Source organism: Podospora pseudopauciseta, chromosome 1 (assembly GCF_035222475.1).
Source record: "Podospora pseudopauciseta strain CBS 411.78 chromosome 1, whole genome shotgun sequence".
Lineage (NCBI taxonomy): Eukaryota > Fungi > Ascomycota > Sordariomycetes > Sordariales > Podosporaceae > Podospora > Podospora pseudopauciseta.
In genome coordinates, this window is record NC_085892.1 from 1,077,366 (window position 1) to 1,097,836 (window position 20,471).

The 20,471-nt window shown below is 53.1% G+C and overlaps 7 protein-coding genes across 7 annotated transcripts; 3 read left to right on the forward strand and 4 right to left on the reverse strand.

Annotated features, from left to right (window-relative positions):
- Positions 1–259: 259 nt before the first annotated feature.
- QC763_102760 (uncharacterized protein) lies at positions 260–3,341 on the forward strand. Its single transcript, XM_062906834.1, has 2 exons — positions 260–2,324; positions 2,417–3,341. Exons 1-2 carry the CDS (start codon positions 685–687, stop codon positions 2,985–2,987), a joined length of 2,211 nt encoding a protein of 736 aa, XP_062769722.1. The 5' UTR covers positions 260–684; the 3' UTR covers positions 2,988–3,341.
- A 115-nt stretch (positions 3,342–3,456) lies between these two features.
- On the reverse strand, positions 3,457–5,199 carry QC763_102770 (uncharacterized protein; the record flags this gene model as incomplete). Its single annotated transcript, XM_062906835.1, has 1 exon — positions 3,457–5,199. The coding sequence occupies one exon, from the start codon at positions 5,197–5,199 to the stop codon at positions 3,457–3,459; it is 1,743 nt and encodes a 580-aa protein (XP_062769723.1).
- A 4,295-nt stretch (positions 5,200–9,494) lies between these two features.
- CDC14 (cell division control protein 14) lies at positions 9,495–12,680 on the reverse strand. Its single transcript, XM_062906836.1, has 3 exons — positions 12,134–12,680; positions 11,677–11,985; positions 9,495–11,619 (listed from the first exon to the last, which is right to left on the reverse strand). The coding sequence occupies exons 1-3, from the start codon at positions 12,189–12,191 to the stop codon at positions 10,076–10,078; spliced, it is 1,911 nt and encodes a 636-aa protein (XP_062769724.1). The 5' UTR covers positions 12,192–12,680; the 3' UTR covers positions 9,495–10,075.
- A 93-nt stretch (positions 12,681–12,773) lies between these two features.
- Positions 12,774–13,800, forward strand: QC763_102800 (uncharacterized protein). Its single transcript, XM_062906837.1, has 2 exons — positions 12,774–13,133; positions 13,238–13,800. Exons 1-2 carry the CDS (start codon positions 13,102–13,104, stop codon positions 13,503–13,505), a joined length of 300 nt encoding a protein of 99 aa, XP_062769725.1. The 5' UTR covers positions 12,774–13,101; the 3' UTR covers positions 13,506–13,800.
- Positions 13,801–13,803: 3 nt separating this feature from the next.
- On the reverse strand, positions 13,804–15,503 carry SWD3 (WD domain protein; the record flags this gene model as incomplete). Its single annotated transcript, XM_062906838.1, has 2 exons — positions 13,804–14,422; positions 14,488–15,503. 2 exons carry the CDS (start codon positions 15,501–15,503, stop codon positions 13,804–13,806), a joined length of 1,635 nt encoding a protein of 544 aa, XP_062769726.1.
- A 252-nt stretch (positions 15,504–15,755) lies between these two features.
- On the forward strand, positions 15,756–17,921 carry ISC1 (phospholipase C type enzyme). The gene is made up of 2 exons (XM_062906839.1): positions 15,756–16,846; positions 16,900–17,921. The coding sequence occupies exons 1-2, from the start codon at positions 16,018–16,020 to the stop codon at positions 17,682–17,684; spliced, it is 1,614 nt and encodes a 537-aa protein (XP_062769727.1). The 5' UTR covers positions 15,756–16,017; the 3' UTR covers positions 17,685–17,921.
- Positions 17,922–18,066: 145 nt separating this feature from the next.
- Positions 18,067–20,147, reverse strand: QC763_102830 (uncharacterized protein; the record flags this gene model as incomplete). Its single annotated transcript, XM_062906840.1, has 5 exons — positions 18,067–18,636; positions 18,691–18,807; positions 18,858–18,946; positions 18,998–20,072; positions 20,097–20,147. The coding sequence occupies 5 exons, from the start codon at positions 20,145–20,147 to the stop codon at positions 18,067–18,069; spliced, it is 1,902 nt and encodes a 633-aa protein (XP_062769728.1).
- Positions 20,148–20,471: the final 324 nt, after the last annotated feature.

Below are 20,471 nucleotides of genomic sequence, written 5' to 3' on the forward strand. Positions count from 1 at the left end.
GGCTTATAACCCAACTGATGCTTTGCTGGCCGTGCTTTCCTTTCCTTGAGACGTGGTGCCCTCACCGACAACCGTTGACCTCATCATCAGTGGCTTTCTCCACACGACTCGACCCCCACAGCAGTTGGGGAATCCCCGCAATTGGTGCGGCATTGCCTGCCCGGAAGCGAGGAAACAGGGGGTCTGCGGTAGATAACAAGCATCCCTGCCACATCCGGGCCGCGATAAGCACCACCACAGCCAACAGCCAGCCAGCGGCCCAGGATTGGACCCCGAATCTCGCGTGACACAGGGCCAAAATCAACCAACAATTCATATGTAAAACAACAGAGGGCTGTGGTGACGGCATTCTATGGCCAAAAATACAATCCTCCAAGGTGCTACCACTCGACGCGGGCGCGCTCGTTTTTCTGTTTCTAGACACCAAAACGCTGCGACATCGCAAACCTGCACCCAAGAAACCCCCATAAGTGGATTCTGAACAACTCATAGGCCCAACCAACCACCCACTTTAGGCGCTTGTTGCGCTTCCAGTCCCTCTCCTCGACAGTTCACGATACTATTCATCAGTCTTTGCAACGAATACGACATGCCTCTGTTATGATTGTGTCAGCGTCTATACCAGCAACAAAAATAGACCCCAAAAACTTTATTATTTCACCAAGACCAAAAACCACCAAGTAGATGGGAATATCCTCCAGCAAACCCCCACCACCACCCCCAGGCGGAGGTATAAGCGGGACAAACTGGCACAACAGCAACCACTACCACTACAACAACTACCAAAGTAATAGTAATACCCCCTACGACGACAACAACAACAACCAGCGATTGCTCAGGCCAAAACGACCCCGAGTAAAATCCCGGTCTTCCCTCCCAATCTCCCAAACACCAGTGGCCCAGCCCACTATGCCCTCCTTCTTCTCCTTCGAGCAAGGATCCGAACGCACCCAAAACGTCCGCTTCTTCAACGGCGAATCCTCCCCTCTCCTCGGCCGGTTCCGTGCCGTTCCTCGACCAAACACCACCTTTGGCGGCCCTCATAGGACGAACACGGGCGGTAGCATCAGTAGTATTGGTAGCGGTCCGACAGGCGGGAGGGCGAGGCACTACCACCCGCCACGAGGAGGAGCGCAGGCTGGGATAATAAATGAGCCCGGGTGGAGGGGCAGTGTTCATGTGGGCTATGGGGCTATCGTAGCTGCTGAGGCCGAGGCGGAGGAGGAGGCCGGGGACGGGGATGATGAGGCGGAGAGTGACTCGGATGATTCCCAGGGCCCGGGGTGGAAGAGGATGGGGAAGGGGACCAGGAGGTTGAGGAGGGTGATGAGACGGATGAGGGATACGTGGGTTGATCCCAAGGCGGGAGTGGTGAGGAGGCTGGTGGACGTTTGGTGGAGCAGATGGGCTGTGCTGGTGGTGCTACCTGCTAGTTTGGCTGTGGCATGGTGCGCGATACCATTCCCGCAGTACCCCCTCCCGTGGGACGACGACGACGACAACTCTGGAGTACCTGGGCAGGCCCCTAGCGGGAAGGTGCCCGGTCACGGAGCAGCAAGGGTGCAGGTCAACTTTTGGTTCTTTTTGTTTGTCTACTACAGCTTCTACAACCTGACGGCCTTGATTTGGATCACCAAGGTTTTCAACATTTACAGCCTCAACTGGTGGCCGCAGTCTCTCGGCTTTCCTGTCACTGTCTCCGCTATCGCCATCCTGTCGCTTGCGGCGCCGCTACCGCTCTACCTGGTTCCTGAGGCGAGATGGCTGACGGCGCACAACACGGTGTGGATCTCGTGGACATTCTGCATCATGGCCATGCCCGTCGCCATCGCCTTTTTCATTCTCTTGACCAACGAGCGCCATCTTGGCCTCCGCCATTCTTTGTCAGAGACTCAACGCATCTTCACCTCATCCTGGTGGACGGGCGAGCGTGAAGACACCATTTCCAGGAGAGAAAGACGTCAGCGCGCTGCCCTGGACCCAAGCGCATTCGATCCTAACGCTGATCCTTCGCAAATCGGGTACAACGACGCTCGATACCAGCCCCGAGCGCGCAGGATAAGACGGCGGTGGTTACCGGCCAGCTTTGTCAGATTTGTCTGGTTCTGTCTCGCGTTGTTGATCGGCTTGCTGGCCTATGTTATTGGAGAGGCCTATGCCGAGATTTACCTCCGGACGCTGCCGCATAACAACTTGGAGACGATTGTGTATGTGTATGGCTGGATCTCGACCGTTCACCTGCTCGACGGGTTGACGGGGTGGATTTTGGGCGGGCAGGAGGGGGAGAGGGTGGGGAGTTATCCCCTGAGTTGGATTTTCAAGCTGTAAGTTTTTTGTTGCGCTCCATCCCATTTTTTTTTTTTTTTTTTTTTTTTTGGTTGCGTGATACTGATATTTTTTTCTTGGCTGTAAAAAGATACTTTATGCTCACGTACCAAACCTACGTCCGCGCCCTATACGCCCGCCTCCGCGATCCCAAACAGTTCATGTACCTCCAGATCCTGTCATCAACCAGCCTCATCGTCGTGACCCCCATCCTGATGTCCCGCTCAGTCCACTGGGTGTTCTCCATCCTCGGACTAAACGGGCAGTCGTATGGCTCCTACCAAAAGATTTGCATACGCAACGTCTTCATTCGCTTCATGGCCGAGAACGCGTCCATGCTCGCCTTTTTGGGGAGCGTGGTGGTGTTGCACTTTGGGGCGAACAAGGATGTGTACCCGTACTTTTCGTTTGACGGCGCGGACGAGACGGAGCAGTACACGTTTAACCTGACGTTCAAGGCGTCGAGCATCACTTGGGCGTGCGAGCTGGCGGCGAGCTTTGTCGTGGCGGGGCTGATCAGGTTGATTTATGGGGTTAGTGTGGTGGTGGAGGGGAAGCTGGACTTTGCGGTTTGGCCGGAGTTGTTGCCGACGGCGGTGGCGGTGACGCTGCATGTGCTGCAGAATATGTTGTTTTCGATCGTGAGGTTGCAGTTTAGATGAGGGTGTGGGAGAAGGTGGGTTGGTTTATGAAAGTATGTGGATATGACAAGAGTAATTTTGTACACGGATGAGTAAAAGAGTGTATGAACGGGTCGACGGTATGGGTTTGTTTATAAAAGGGGAGGGAAGTTTGGCTTGTTTTTTTCCGTGCATGGTTTGCATGATACCCCCCCTTTTTCTTTTTACTTTTTTCTTTTTAGTTCTCTCGTTTTTGAGCATTTTCAAACAGAGTTGGAGCGCAAGTTATTCATGAAGAGTATGAATAGTCATGAGGAGTATATATGAGAGATATGAGTTATGTATATATGACGAGCTAAGAACACTTTTTTCTTGCGATTTGGGTGATTTCTACGCTAATGAATACTTTGTTGGTATAACACGGAGTGCCTGCTCCTTGGTCTTTGCAGTGTGCTGAAAAATATTGAACAAAAGAATTGAAGAAAAAAACAACCCGACCACAGAATAATGTCTAGGTACCTCTAACCCTCTTCTTCTTTGACCCCCGCGGACTGTCCTGGGCACTTCCCAACGAGGCCGTCCGTTTCGAGCCTGCAGTCGCACCTCGAGTGCTCCCTCTCCCACGAGCGGCACCCCCTCTACCAGGCCGGGAAGAGCTAGGGAGCTCGGGTGTGAGAAACTGCGGACTGTTTGAGCCCCCAACTGGTGTCGTACGCTTTGGCCCTTCCTCCTCCGTAGGCGTTGGAACAAACAGCGGTGGTGGTGGTGGAACCTGAGGCTCGTCCATAGGAGGCGTCTGGCTCCTCCGCCTTGAACTCTCCCCCGCATTGGCAGCATGACGAACAGTCTTGTGGCTCCTCATCCGGGATATCAAGCCCCGCATGTTGGCGACATATGTCGTCGGAGCCCCATGACGGCCGAGCAACTCCATGATACCCTCCAGCTCCTCAATGAACTGACTCTGGTCGACGAGAAGCTCAAGGGCGCTGTAGACAAAGCCCGTGTCGTGGTTTCCAACCAGACGCATAAAAAGATTTCGATCGTCCGGTGTGTCGCCGCCGTGCGAGTCGACGTTTCGGCTGACGACTGCCTTTAGGATGCTCACGAGCGAGCGGGCTGCCGAGGCTCGGGCTGGTTCAGACAATGGATCCGATCCGCGAGAGACGAGCAGCTCGATTTTGCGGACACAGTGTTGGACCTGCGTAGCTGCCCAGTGGACATCGCGTGGACCTTCGACAGTCTTTTCTTTCTGAGAACGAACCGAGGTGGCGGGTGTATTTTGGAGAGAGGAGGAGTAGGTCTCGAGCTCGGAAAGAATTCGGGATACCCGCCGTTCCATGGCCCGGAAAGGCTCAACGGCTGGACCCGATGACTCCAGCTCTGTCCGAACCCACTCAGAAAGCGAATGCGAGGACAAAAGGAGAGAAAAAAGGGTGGCCTCGAGGTCGCCACGACGTATTGGTGACGTGTAGTGTGAAGTTCCAAGATCTGGTCTGTAGGTGTCAAGCTCTTGGGGTTGCACACCAGCTAGTGCCGCAACCATCTCGCGAGCCTCTTGTATTCGTGAGCGCGATGGATCTGAGGTGTCGTTGTCTGGGTCAAAGATATCACAGTGAAGGTCGTCGGCAAGAATGTCGAGGCGGATGCGAGAGATCTGGTCGAAAGGATCTTGAAGTTGCTCAGGATACCCATACTCGGTGAGAGTAAGGCTGGCTTCAAGGTCGTGGTCAAAGAGGGCTTGTTTCGATATCTTGTCAAACAACCAGATAAGGTGTTTGCAGGGTTTTTGGCTCCGGTATCTGGCGTCGGGGCACTCGCAGCGAGGTGTTGAGTACGTCTTGCTGTTTTTTGAGCCAATTCGAATAGAGCATGGTACCGTTTCCTGCATCTGGAATGCGTAGAAGAAGCCACCCTCGGCGTCATCTTCCTCTTTTATGCCGCACAACTCTAGAGATATCTGTGGTGGTCCCGGTGTCGAGACCTGATGGTATAGTCCTCGAACCATCTGCTGGGTTTTGTGCGGTAGTTGTGAGATATCATATCTAAAACCACTCGGTGATGATATCACGCCTCGGTCGCTGTCATCATCATCTTCCTCCTCGTCCTCCTCCCACTCATTTGTGTCGTCATGTCGTTCGGATCCGGACATGGAGGGGCTAGTCCTCGGTGATTGAGTCGGAAATCTGGCCTGTGCCATTGTTGGTGTACCTTCGAGAGAAAGCATGCTCATGCCCGTAGTGGGGGAGATGGACATTGAAAGCAGTCAAGCTAAGAAAGAAGGGCAGAACACGGGGTGATGATGTGTGTCAAACCGGGCCAGAAACATCAGAGCAGCGTGTGATGTCACAGCAACCGGGAAGGAACTTCTTTATGTGATTGGCAAAGGGGCTGAGGTAGTAGCGTCGACGACGATAGTCATGGTGATGAAGAGCCCATACATGCGGCCCAGTGCTGCACTGGGATTTGACTGTGGACCGGATCGACAGACGCACAAAAGGATAGGACAGGCCGCCAGCGAGATAATGATAAGATAGCCGCGAGGACAGAAAGGGGAAGGCCAACTAGGTCTCGGGAGGGGAGGGCAGGACACTTCTTTTCATGGACACCGAGCCCCGAGCCGAATGCTTGTTGGAAGTGAGTCGTCCATGGTCATAGATCCAAGGAATGTAACTTGTCCCAGCATTCTCGGGTCGGGCCCCTATTTTGCAGCAACTCGCATGTACCCGACATTGATAACCCCCATGGAGGCGGGGATGTAAATCGCACCAGGCAGCCTTCCCTGCTAGCCGAAGGCCAGAGTACGAGCGAGACACAAAGAATACGGGACTGTTGGAAGCAAAAGCCAAGTGATTGCTTAGCATCGCTGCGGCTTAGATTTCGCTAGAAAACTGATGAAACCTCAAGATCGGGTGAAGCTATATTCGGGAAGGAGTCTGACGGATTCCATCTCAAGTTGTCAAGCGGGAAGAGAGCCCAAGGATCCGGCAGTTGGAGGGGCCTGTCGCAAGCTGGGTCAAACTCGATGATACCATGTGTGTCGGTGATGGACAAACGTGCCAAAGGGCAGCTTTCCAGTCGTCTGCTCGGCTGCTGTTTGTGGCTTCACTGCAGGAAAGGAGTCGAAGGATGGATGGTGTGGGAGTTGATGGTGCCAAGACAGGCCCCCAAGGCCCACAAGGCCTGATTCTGGGCCGCGTTGAGTGGCTCGTGCCTCAGCCACGGCTTCTCTTACACCCCATTGGTTGGAATTAGCGGATGTATCGTCAGCCCTGTGACCCCTGTTCTACTGTTTCTCTCAAGCCCCAAAGCCACAACCTTTTGATGTTGGTCCGTCCTCCGAACGAACTGCCCGGTACTCCTACAATGCAAATCAGCCTTGCCTTGCCAATTGCGACAAGTATTTCTATCGATTACAAGAGCACCTATTATGCGGCCGCTTTTCCCGGCCCTCCTCAACCGTCCCATCGCCGCTTGGACTTAGCACTTATCGCCAGGCCTCTCGATCTTGCGATCTTCACCCATCCACTCCAAGCCCCCTTTCCCACATAATAGCGCCAACAGACTTCTAGAATATTGTACATGTCACGTCACCACTGTTCCAGTCCAAGATTGGCGCACGCAGACGACTGGGGTCAGGTGACTTACCACCTCACTTGCCGTCGATTCATGTCAACACTTCCTAGCCATTTCAAGTTCTCCGCGTTTCCCGAGGCGCCCCTTCATCCCGAGAATGCTTCGCCTCAAAGAACCGACTAACGCAAAAAGAATAGGGTAAACTTATCAACACAGTAAAAACGATCAGCCTTGGATCCGTTCGTCCACCGTGTCGGCAGCACCGTGGTGAGGGTGGTTTACTTGAGGCCATCTTCACATGTCGAGGCATCCCATATTGCCCCTGGGTCAGGTAATGAGCAATATGGGGACATATCATCAATGACGGGTTCTAGCCAATGAATTCACATCATCAACATCTTCCAGAAGAGAGCGGTTACGCTCGCCTATCGCGTCAAGGCCGGCCTCAAAAACCGGCCTTAAAAACCGGCTTCAGGGCCAATATCTAGCTCCATCGGGCCGTTATCTCCCCACAACTCCCGCTTGCCTGGAGATCACTAGAAAATGAGCTGAAGTTTGAAATTTTCATCTATATCCAATCAGAGTTTACGGCGAGCACTACCGGCGGCGTGCCCCTTTCGGTTGTAATTGACGCGAGTCATCGCCAAGTCTGCGCCGCAAGAGCTGTCTGCACCTGGAAAAGGAGTCAAATGAAACCCCGGGGACTCCACGATGTTCTTGATTGTAAGAGGATACCACCGCCTTGGGACAGGAGATTACACCTTGCTGGCAAGCAGCTTTTGTCGGCCGCTGCAAATCAACCCCTGGGTCCATCGGAGAAGCTCTGCCGGTCTCTCCAAGCTTCATAGACGGTGCCCAACTTCATATGAATCAACCAAAGCTTAGGAATCCACACGTAAAATATTTGCTTGCTAACCATGTGGTTGAACGGCAACAGACATACGTTCGATTTCCAAGATATTGCTCCTGTGCCTCACGGGAGCGCCCGGGAGTCCGAGACAGTTGTGAAGGCACCCGACTGGTCGTACCCCGCCCGTAGGGCTGATGATATCACTGCATTTCATGTCCTTCCTGCAAGGTTCGTGTTGTGCTCCCTTCATGCAGATATCAGAGCTTCCCGCAATTCTCGAAGTCTCCGATCCGCTCAGGACTGCAAGCGCTTCCCCCCTTATTAGTCAGTTCACGGGGGATCACCGGAGACAAAAAATGAAATCTTCACGTCATCAAGGGTCTCAAACAACTCGACAGCAACCAACAGACCCGAACCGATATGTCACTCGGTTTGATCAACCAAAAGTTTTTGATCCCGAGGTGCGGTGACACAACCACCAGCCTTGACAAGCAAAGTATGTTTGTCACTGGCCGGCTCGCCTGTCAAAAGAACAATTTGTCACACGTAGTTGACATACCTGACAAGGTCAGGATTCAGCCTTGCAAGTCCCTTTTGGGAAGGCTACATCTGATTGGTCAGCGCCGGACGTGCCCGGCTTTTTCGGGAGATGTACATTCAGGGGAAGGACACATGCGACCAGACCCGGGGATATGGTAGCGGAGAGCCGAGAAGTGTAAACACCACCTCCCCGACTGCCCGATTCAACGAAACTTTCTGTATAGCTAGCTTCTCGTCGTGTGGTTTGCTCCGCCTCGTGATCATAGGCGGCCGATGGTGATGCAGGAGAATGTGACTATTTTCATCAGGTTGTCGATGTCCCAGCCGAGAGGAGGAGATTTGACACCCTACAGTGCTTCGGCATGTCCGTTGTAGTGAAACCGCAAGACCGAGGAGGGATCCCATGCCCATTCTCTTCTGTAATGTATTTTGGCTTCATTGGGTCATTGCTACCTAGCCCAATTCATCATCCTGGTCACTGGCCGATGCGTTCACCAACTAGGTGGTTACCAAGGATACAGCTCTCCCAGATACACTCATCAGTAACCAATTTGATTTACATGCACCATCACCCTCTCATCACACCGCACAGGCAGAAGCACCGCACCAGGAAACTAAGTAGGACACCTTACTCACCTCCGCTCTACACCAACACGACTCACACACCACCGCTCACCAAAAGATACTTTGGTTGAGCAGAAAGATATACACTCTCATATTAGCTTTCTTATCAGCAACCAATCCAATCCAACTACCACACCAGCCCCCCCCTCTTGATCACACCGAGAAGTGTCCATCTATCTTGTACTCACCTCACCGCTGACCTTGCTGTCACCAGACAGACCATCGTTCCTTTTGATCACCGATTCCCCCTCCTCACCCTCCCATCCCAAACAGGCACCCACCGCGACCCATTTCTAACCTGCTCCATTTCGTTTTCAAATCAGGATGTATTCCAACACATGTCTCTTTAATCATAGACTCTCTTTGACAATAATATCTCCTGAGGCATAGAATCTCCTCAGGTCCAACGTCAGGGGGTTTAAGTCATGGAGAGAAAGGTGCCGAGTAGATAAGCCTGCTCCATAAGCAACGGATCAAAGAACCCAACCTAGACGAGAAATCTTTAGCTGCTTTTCACGTCAGACTTACCGCGACGAATGAGGCTCATGGGTGTTTACGTTCAAAGAACAGAACTTCCCGGAACACCACATTGGCCATTGCATTGTCACCAGATACCCCTAGAGAGAGCTGAGAGAGCCTAACCATTGTAATGAAGCCATGCTGCTGGACCAGAGCTTTGACCAAAGCTCGTGTCACAGGATGAAAAGAACTCTGAGCTGCTTCTTGATAAACAAGTTGACCATTCACAGACACACAGTTCATCAAAAGCATCAAAGTCAGTAGTAGTAATACTCCAATTGCTACCTCTTGTGCCCCCCCCCTTACCCCCCTTAATCCCTACAGCATATCCCAAATGCCTCTTACAAGAGTAATCTCCACATGTATGCAAACAATAAACCCAACCCAATCCAACCAAAACAGTGTACCTTATACTTCAACAGAAAACCCCCCTCCCTCCCTCCCTTCCCTTCCAAGCTCAAGAAACCCAAGCCCATTATATAACCCCCCTTTCCCAGTCCCATAAACGCCAGAAACCTCTCCTTCATCAACCAGCATAGCAAGAACCCCCCCTAAAAACCCCTTGCCCATCCTCCCACAAGCGAATCACCGCCATAGGCGAGAGAAGATACGATACCTAAAACAACAAGAGGCACAAAAGGGCAGGAGAGCCCCCATCCACTGCAAATCCAGAGTCGAGAGAAGTATAAAAAACAAACAACCCGCTTTCCCATCAATCCCAATTCACACAGCCCACCCCAACACTCCCCGCCCACCAAACAAACCCAGATCTTTCTAAAACTCAACAACACCCAAGCTCTCTCTTGCCCCGCTAAACTAAACAGAACCAAATGCATGCCCAGTGTCGCAAAGTCAAAGTCGTGCCATGCTAGTTGAATGATAAATTGAAAAAGAACACAGAGAAAACCTTGCGTGGTGGGTTGGTTGTGCAGCAGTGCCATGTCGTCATCGTCAAAAAGTCGTCATCAAAAGTCGTTACAGTCAGTCGTACATTAGTCAACCAGTCAAACGAAAAAGCCCATTACTATTGGAGCCCGGCACTGATCTTCCTCTGTGTCGCGACCGGAGACACATGGCTCGCGCTCCCTACCCGCCCGCTCGTCTTGCGAACGCCCGTGGGAGCCACGGCGCCTTGCCTCTTGGGACTGCTGCTGCCTCCGCGAACCTTGGTCAGAACCCCAGACGCGGAACTAGCTCGCTGGGCTTGCTCGTAAGACTTGGTTCTGGCTGCTCCGGTGCCGATGTTCTCGATATCGTTGGACGCATCGTTGTCGACGACTTGATAGACGGTTGTGGTGGTTGTTGTTTGTTGGCTGACGGCACGCTCGCTGGTGCGGCGGTCCGGAGACATTGACGCTGAAGCCTTGCGATGAGAGCGCATTCGCAAATACAACTCCTCGTCCGACTCGTTGCCCTGCGACGTCCGGTGCATCGAGATGATCTCGGTTTGGGTCTCCTCGACGGCGCGCTCCTCCTCGACAGTAGCGACAACAGTGGCGGTGTTGCGGCCATACCCACCACGAGCAGTCTTTCTCGGTTGACCTGGTGTCGGCGCAGGAAGATAGTCTTCCTTGTTGTCCCGAGCATTGTCAACCGAATCCATCTCGCCGAGTGGTGTGCGCCCTGCGCGGTTGGGAGGGGTGGCGACGCCATTCTTGCTCGCACCACGAGCAGCCTTTTGGACCGCACGGTTGGGAGTCTGGGGTACACCCTTGGCCGCGTTGGCAGCCATCTCCTTGCGGAGCTTCCTCTCGATGCGCTCCTCGAGCCACCATTCCCGGAAGACACCCTGGTTCAGGTGAAGCCAGTGCTGCTGGGGGCCAACGACCATGCCCGGACGCATGAAGCGCATGTAGGCGATGACCTCGTTGGCGGTGAAGCCATATCTGTAAATGAGGTAGGCACCAATCAAGCAGCCAGTGCGACCGAGACCAGCCTTGCAGTGAACAGCAATGCCCTTCTTCCTGACCGTGATCATCTCGTGAGCCAAGCGAATGAATTTGCGCACAGTGGAAAGAGGTGGGCAGGTGCCGTCCTCGAAGATCATGTCGATGTGCTGGATGCCAAGAGCCTCAAAGTACGAGGCATTGTAGAGAACCGAGTTGAGGCGAACCACGAGTCCAATATTCCTCTCGGTAAAGTGTGTCAAGACATTGCGAAGGGGCTGGTTGATAAAGGCGTCCGACTCGATCTGGGCAAGGTTCTTTGGAAGCAGCTCCCAACCTTCCGTGCCTTCTGGCGTCTTGGCCACCTCGGCGGTCTGTGGGGAAGCAAAAGCAAGGAAGCTGGGCGAGATCCAGTTGAAATCGCCGTTCTCAACCCGCTCAAACTTTTCGTATTCGTCGAGATCAAAGTTCTCAAGAACGCAGCAGCCCTCCTCCTTGGCCTTCCACACACCATAAACGACATCCTGGACAGTGATGCCATAGTCGGCCTGACTATAGCCGGCATCTCTGAAAGGCATGAGGGGGGGGTCGACTTGCGCAACAGGCGCGAGGGCCAAATGTGGTGGCCATGACTGAATCAAAACCATGTAGCAAGCGAGAAGGCAAGAAGCATTGGCACGGCCTACGAACAAGTGGTTAGAATGGAGAAGAAAGCTTTCAGACACAAGATCAAACATACTGCGAGGATCAGCTCTGCTCCAGAAAACAATGGGCCTGTCCTTGTTCTCCTTCGCTCCGAGGATCTCGTGGAACTGCAGCGCAAAGCGGTAGAGATGTCCAATGTGAAGCGGGCCAAAGTCGTGGTGGAAGGCGTTGTAGAGAAGAGTATCATCTACTGTGAAATAGTAGGGCTGCTTGTAGTCTTGGGCGGGAGTGGGCTCGACATTGCGCTGCGATCGCTTCCTAGGCGACCGAGGAGCTTGGTCGGGGTAGGGAAACAACGTGTTGGCATCGGGCGCCTCGGTGTAAGCGGCAAGATATAAGCGGTCTTTTTGAATTGTCAGCCAGGTGATCGGGTAGCCAGGGAGAGGTAAAGAATATTTGACAATTCTGCGGTGACGATGCTGAAGATAACGAGACTCCATGATCTGGTGATACAAGATGCAAAACAAGCCATTGGCAACAATTGAACATACCAGGAATGTACTCGATAATTTGCCCCATATTGCTGGCGTAGCGGGTGGAAGGTGCCATCTCTTCGTGGCTCGTCGCTGCGGTCGACGGTGGTGGGATATTCGGTAGGTGAGAATGCGCGCAAGTGCATGTACCCGTGGCGGCTTCTCGACTTTCGATTAACAATGCAGGTCAAGGTTGCTGCTTTCCAAATGATGCTCTTTTTCTAGAAATTGGTCGCAGTGGGTGGGGGGTAAAAGGTAAGGGAGGCAGGTGTCGTTGAAGTCGGTGAGGACGCGCAAAACCGGTTCTACTGCAAGAATGAGGGTGGCTGGGGACTGATGTCAACAACGACTGGGGTCGACAATGCGCGCGAAGGAACCTAAGGAAGGCTGAGAAGAACCTTGGCTCTCTCTCTGTTAAGACCAACGACGGCCGGCGGCGCAAAAAGCAGTGACGATGATGCTGTTTGCAATTGGGAAGGAGAGCATGTGGGCAGCCTTCGTTCTGCGAGAGAGGTTTTATTGACAGGAGCCAGTGACCCAAGTGTATTTTGACCTTTGTTATTCCAGCCCATTTGCACGGGGGTCTCGTCTCCAGGGGACCGCTCCACAACAACGGCAAAATCGGGTCGCTCTGCCCTCGTGGACCAATCAGATTTCTCATTTTCGTTTCCAGATTCTCATCACCACAGCAACCAGCTCTCAAGCTTCCCTCCCCACATCAGTTTAGCTCGCTAAGGGCCATCACAGACAGGGGTTTTTAGGTAGCGACCCTTCGCCCCCCTTCCACACTGTTGGCATTCCTCAGCTATCTTATCGCCCGAAACCTGCCCCACCATCCGCAGCACCACGCTCTTCAGCATCGTCATCCGTCACAAGCCAGTAGCTCCGCCCTTGACGAACTTTTACACTTTCGTTAGCTGCCAGACCATTTTCTTCTCCTCTTCCTAGTCCAGGAAACAAAAAAAGAAGACAGAAAAGTAACAACCATGTCAAACGAATTAACTTATCCCTGTTCTCTGTATGTCTTTTTCCCCCATCTTATCTGGTGTCTAGCAAGATGAGCGCAATCTAAAAGAATTACCCTGCCACTAATCAATCACTGCTTGCTTGCTTTCAACACAGAAGCCTCGATGTCCCCTTTCCCGATGCAAGACTTGCCAATGTTGCGCTCCAGGCTCTCCGAGTAGACAAGGAACTGTCTGCGCTCGTTCAAAAGGAGTTATCGGCCGTTGACTCGACGCTCAAAGTTCGGTACAAGGCGACAACAAACAGGATGCTGCGCGTGGCTGTCAACTCGTTCTTTGACAGCTTGGCTCTTGTGTTGGAGGTGATGGAACAGTTGGATGTGGATGTAATAGAGGCTAGAAAGGCGGAAGAAGAGACTGGTTGAAACGGCAAGCTGCAACTGTGAATCGCCAGAAACATGAGGCAACTCAAACCACCGTGCCGAGCCGCAAGAGATGATGGGGACGGTCAAGACTATTAGGCATGTGAAAGTTAACTGTGCAGCCTATAGAGAAAGGCGCGCTTGCTGCATTGCTAGCCTCAAGAGGCACAGCATCACGGGAGCATTCGCCGGAACATCAACATCAACATCAACATCAACATCACCCGGGGCACGACAAAGGCGTTTGTAGGCCACCAGACATATCCTGGGACGGGTATCTTTTGACGTTAATAAATGGTACTTAAATCTGCTCCTGCTTTACCAACTCGTCTTCAATCTGCCTTTGCAGCTCCATCTCAATATCAACAGCCATTGTATCGTTGTCGTCCGGGGCAACCCCGTTTTCTTCTGCATGACCATTAATCCCATTTGGTGTGGTACCATTCGGCTGGGCCTCGGGCTGCCGGCTGGGCTGGTGTCTGAACACTTTGATGGTGTTGTCCTGCCCACAGCTGATCATTGTCTTGCCGTTGACATCCACCCAGAAGCACACGCCATCGTGCGCCCCAGTGATCCGTTGGACAATCATCTTGTCTACAACATCCCACATGACAATGTCGCCGTCCTCGCTGGCTGACACTATGAAGGGTTGCGGCTTGTCGTCTTCGTCTGGCTCGTATCCATCCTCGGCGTAGGTAAGAGCGCCAAAACACCCCCCGATAGAGAACCCTTTGTTCTTGTGACCTTGATATGTCTTCTTGACCGTACCAGATACGTAGTCCCATAGTCGAATCGAGTTGTCGAGGTTGAAGGCTAGAACGAACCTGCCGTTGGGGCTGAAGCAGACGTTGGTGACGGCTGGGTTGTCTTCGTGGACTAGTGTTCTAAGACATTGCCCAGTTGAAGTGTCCCAGACACGACTGTGGGCGCAAACAACCTTGTGTTAGTGATCGATCAATGAAGGTGGCAGGCAGTTAGGGATAACACTTGCATCAATCCATCCGTACTGCAGCTCACCACCAACGTCCCGTCGTTACAGAACCCAATCCCGCTCACTGGATCACTGTGCGCAGGTAAACTCCTCATCAACCGCCCAGCCCTGACGTCCCATAAGAAAACCGCCTCATCATAGCTCCCGCTTGCCAGAATGTTGCCTTTTGGTGAAAAGGCCAGACAGTAAACGTAGTTGTGATGGCCCAATAACGGACCGTTACCAGTTCTCCCTCCTCGTATCGTGGACGAGCCTCTGTATTCTTTTCCGGTAGCATCCGGCGTAGAGTGCGCAGCATGCGCCGGGTTCCCTGTTAACCTGTCCCACAACCTGATAGCTTTGTCGTCGGACCCCGTGGCGATGGTGTTGCTGTCGGGCGCCCAAGCCAAACAAGAAATACCGGCCATGTGCCCGATGATGGTGTCCAAGCATTCTCCCGTAGCGGCATCCCATATCTTTACTGTGGCATCGGCCGAGGCAGAGGCGATCCAACACCCGTCGGGGGAGATGCGTACTTGGGAGATGGCTTTCATGTGCCCCTTGAGGCAGAGGTGAGGTTGGTAGTTTGGTCTGATAGGCGGTCGGTGGATGGATGGGGGGGTCGGTTGGGCAGACTGTGAACGGGATATGGACTGGGAACGGGATCGGGAGCGTGATTGTGATCTAGAGTATGGTGTTTGGGAGCGGGATCTCAATCTGAATAAGGATCTTGATCTCGACCGTGAACGAGACCGAGATCTTGACCGTGAGCCATCGCGGGAGGATGTAGGTGATCGGGAATTGTATCTTTCTCTGCTTTGGCTGCGCGAGGCCCGCTCGCGACGTATTGAAAGACCTTGGGTCTGTTGGACGAGGCTGCTATCGTGGGGTGGGGTGCTGTCGCGTGCACCATCAAGGTTGCCAGGCGAGCTGTACCGTGGTGTTGAGTCCATGCTGTCACCGTCTACTCGGCGTCGCTTCGAAGGTGGTTCCGGAAAAGGGGTCGCCGTGGTAGAGTCGAGCGTTGACATTGTTTTGTTTCGGCGAGGAACTGGTTCAAAGGGAGCTCCGACAGCCTGCCTGCCGGAAAAGTTTCCAGGTCGCGAAGTCGATCGCTGACGGCCGCGTTGAACGTTGCAGTTGACGGGACGTGACAAGGGGCTTTTGCGCTAAAATCTTGGCTGGATCTGCTTCCGCACAGTGCCGCCGGCCATTGGCCAATTCTAGACCGTTGGCCGGGGATTATTTTCAGGCGCGCACAGGCACTGAAGGGACACGGCAGGGAAAACCCAGAGTTGGTGGATGCCATTGGACGAGATTGGGGATGTTGGGGAGGTGCTTGAAGCTCTCTTCTTTCATCAAGCATATCTGCTTCGTATTAAGGGAGTTTTTATACATTGCGAGGGGTGCGTATGTTGTGAGATATATCCCATGTAAAGCTTCTTATTTTCTTTGAGCTTCAAACCATCCTTCTGTCAGCAACAAACAGACGCGAAGCTGCCAAACACAATCTCGTACGAAACATATCAACAATCTTGAAGGACCATGGAAGAGTTACCGACAGAGCTCAACATCGTGACGCTCAATTGCTGGGGCCTCAAATTCATCTCCAAGCTGCGCAATGAACGCTTGGCCGAAATCGGACGTCAACTTGCGATAGCAGACCCTTCACCACACATTGTCTGCTTACAAGAATGCTTCACTCAGGAGGATTACAAGGCCATCCGACGCGAGACGCGCTTCATTCTCCCCTATGGGAAGTTTTACTTCAGCGGGCCTTTCGGAGGAGGGCTCGCCATTCTCTCAAAATGGCCGATTGAAGAGAGCACTCTGTTTCGCTACCCACTGAACGGCCGGCCGACGGCTTTCTGGCGTGGAGATTGGTATGTCGGAAAAGGGGTGGCCTGCGCAAAGGTTCGCTATGGGCCGGCGGCGAAGCAGGTGATTGAGGTGTTCTGTACTCACACTCACTCGCCATATGAGGCTGGTCAACCCAACGATTCATATCTCGCCCAGAGACTCGCGCAGTCATGGGAGATATCAAAACTGCTTCGCGGAGCTGCTGAGCGTGGTCATCTGGTGCTTGGTTGCGGTGACTTCAACATGATTCCCATGTCACTGGAACATCAACTTGTTACCGCCAACACACCTGTTCGCGATGTCTGGAGGGTTTTGCACCCAGACAGCTCTCTCGGGCCAGCAGATCACCCGGCCGAAAAGGCTCGCCGCCGCCCAATACCAACTGCAGGGTTCAACATTGAGGAGAATGGCGCCGCTTCAGACGGTCCATATTGCACATGGCGGTGGACCAAAGAACAGCAGAAGCTCCTCGGCCCAGGAAAACCCCCAGTCACCGTCCCCCCTGACACCATCGGTATGCCCCTTCATTACTCAACTCGACGTGATCAACCCACTAACAACCCCCAGACCGCCGCGGCAAACGCCTCGACTACATCTTCGCCGGCTCAGGCGACATCGCCTCCCTCAACGGCGGCTGGGTCGTCAAGGCCGCCCGCGTAGGCATGATGATGCGCCACCCAGAACTAGGCTGCTCCCTCAGCGACCACTTTGCTGTCGAAGCCACCCTCGCCTTCCACCCTCTGTCCTCCTCCTCGGCACAGTCCAGCAGTAAAGCACCGCCAAACGGCAACAAGCCCGCCCCCGCGGACGAGTCCCTCATCCTCAAAGCGCCCCCCAAAATCCGCCAACCTGGCCAAGACGACGCCAGCACCATCCCCGACACCGACGACAAGTACGTCCAAGACGGAACCTACCTCCAGTCTCCCACCCCCTCGTCCATCAGGGACAATTCTTCATTTGACGCCCAGCTTTTGTCCTTCCTGACCGCCGATCACCTCCAGCTGCCAACCTCGGCGTATGATTTTATTTTGCAGGAGATCCACAAGTATAGACTCCGGGAGGAGAAGCAGAAGAAGTGGAGGGGGTGGCACTTTTTTGGGTCGTTGGCTGTGTTGGTCGGCTGTTTGGTTGGGGTGTGGTGGTCACCGGCGAACTATGTCGCTTTTGTGCTGGTGCTGGTGAGCAGCTTGAGCCTTGTCGCGGGAACGGTGGATGGGTTGATGAGTTTGTTATTTTTCAGGAGCGAGCTGGGGGCGTTGAGGGAGTTTGAGTGGGAGGTTGTGAATGCTAAACTGAGTGCTGGGGGTGGGGTGCCGACTGCGGATGGGGAGGGGGAGGAGAGAGGGTGGTGATGTTGGTGTAGGAAAAGGAGAAGAAGATTGGGTGGGATGATAATTAATTCATAATAATGGAAGAGGCGGGGGTGATGAGACGGATGATGTGCATGAGGTGTTTATATACCCGGGGAGCTATCTAGTCACGAATAATATCATTTTCTATTCCCATTTCCATACCTTGACAGCTATCAACATGGTCATCTTACTTTAGGGATTACGTTACTGCTCATCAACACGCTACCCATCTAACCCGATGACCCAAAGGAGAAGAACCTAAACGCACAAACAGGAACCGGAAAACTCATCTTTCATGGCAAATGAACCATCTATATAAACCCCTTTCCCTCTATAACAAATGACACACACTTAAAAGAAATATGCAACCCATATCCCCACCCTAAACAGGCACCCCATCCACCACCCTCCCATACTCCCAATTCTCCCCGCTCAACTCCCCATGGCAAGCCTCCTCGTATCTCGCCATCTTCGCCATCCTCTCCTGCGCCTTCAAAAATGCCCCCAACTCACACCACCCATCCTTCCTCGCCCCATCGCACTCCTCCAAGCTCCACCCCAAATGCACCGTCCTTTGGTTCAGCACAAAATGGACATACTCCGTCTCTTTCCCTGTCTCATCCACCTCCCGATTCGCCAGAACCGGTTTTTGAGTTTTGATAATCTCGATGTCGAGCCTGGCACCAAACGGCGTCATGTCCGACACGGTAAAGTTATGCTGACCTGGGTACTTGAGCGGGTCGAGTGTGGCCCCGAACTGCGTCAGGCCAAAGGCAGCCAGGATGCTGATAATGTTGGTGTCGTGGGAAAAGTCAAAGTAGAGAGACTGGTTCAGGGGAAATGTGCCGGTGTTGTTGTCGAGGGTGACGTTGATCTGGGAGCCTGAGTACCCTAGGGTGCGGTTCTGGAGGCGGGCAACGACTTCTTGCTGGTAGCCAAGGCCGATCGCTCTCTGTTACACATCATTAGTAAAGATCAAGAGAGGGAGCGTGTGATGAGGACCTACTCCAACCGGCGATCCAAATCCATCGTTTCCGTAAAAGTTGAGATCGATCGAGTACCCGAAATGAAGCCACTCTTCATATGTAAACAACTCGCAGAACTTGCTGAAGCCGTATGCCACCTATCCTCATGTCAGCCGTACACATCCTCATCACCAAGTCAAATACTCACAGTCTCATATGGACACATTGTCTGCGCAGCGTATGTATCCTCAACCGTCCACTCGTACCCTTCAACCAACTTCGCCAGCCTCTCCGTTGCTATTTCTCGTCAGCAAACTCCCTCACCCATCCCTTTTGCTTCAAACTCACCATTCTGCAAGTAAACCCCAATCCACTTCTCCTGCGCCTTGGACCCCCCATTCACCTTGTTCCCATTCGGGCAGTTCAAATACCCAGCCAGACTATTATTGTACCCAGCATCCTCAATGATAACCTCAATCGTCGCATTACTCGTCCACCCCAACCCAAAGAACCCCGCCATAAAATTCTCGGCCGACTTCAACATCCTGTCCTGCGTCGTCGTCCGCACAATAATCTTGCTGTTAGGATTATACAGCTTCCCATACATGTATGCATGCAAAACCCCCGAATCATACAACTCCTGCCTCCCCTTCGGCACCAGTATCTCCTGCCCCAATTCATACCTCCACTCATTCAAAAACCCTAGATCACCACTCGTCTTGAACCCCCCCTTCTTCTTCGCCTCCCCGATCCTCCACCCCAACCCATCAACATTGCTCCCAACAGTCGGGTACCGACTCCCATGCCTAGACACCATCTGAACCTGCACAATCTCCGCCCCCTCCGGCAAAGGCCACTCCTTGACCCCAAACCCTTTAGCCGGTCTATACGGCGTCAAAAACCCCATCTCCCCAAAGATACTCCCCCCCTTCTCACTCCCATCCCCACCCCGCACCGGCACCTGCGTCTGCAACGGCTCGTTCGGAACCCACGTCTTCCCATCTTCCACGCCCAACTCCCTCGTCTGGGCCAAAAAACCTGGCTTGCCAGTAGCAGTTGGCCCAGCCCATTTCCCGTCCTCAGTATTAAAGTACTGAGGCACAGTACTAGTCGTTTCGCACCCCCCACCACCAGCCCCAGGAACAATAAACTTACCGTTTGGTTTCGTGGCTGATGTGGAGGGCGAAGGCGAGGAGTGATACCCAAACAGGGAGCCATCCCCCGTAAACAACGCCACCAGCAGCACCAACGGCAACGACACCAGAAACGACAGCGAGAAGGTGACTACATCCCTCCTGTAGATCCTGAACGCGCGGGGGTCAAAGTTTCGGGGTGTGGGAGGGAGTGGTTTGCCAGCTAGATCGTCCATTGCGTAGACATTGTTGTTGTTGTTGTTGTTGTTGTTGTTGTTGTTGTTGTTGTTGTTGTTGTTGTTGTTGTTGCTGTCGTGGTCGGTGGTCGACACAGGGGCGTACCCCGATGTGGCCGGGTTGCGCATTTTTGTAACAACAATCAAAACACACAGGCGCGGGCGCGCGGGAGGGCGGGTGTTCTTTGACGTGTCACAAAGGAATGAATGTCCCCCTGTGCCCTCGAACGGAAGGGAAAATAAAAAAATTAAAAAAATTCGTACTCCCGTAACGAATGAAGAAAAGGGGGTCGAGAATGTCGACGAGTGATTGATAATGCCAAGCCCCTCAAAAGTCGGTGGGCATGTACCCTCAAACAAATGTCAAACTCGTCATCAACTTATCCTCTCATCTCATCATCCCAACTTGTCCTTTTCCCAGTGTCGAACATGAGCAATGAATGATGAAACAAA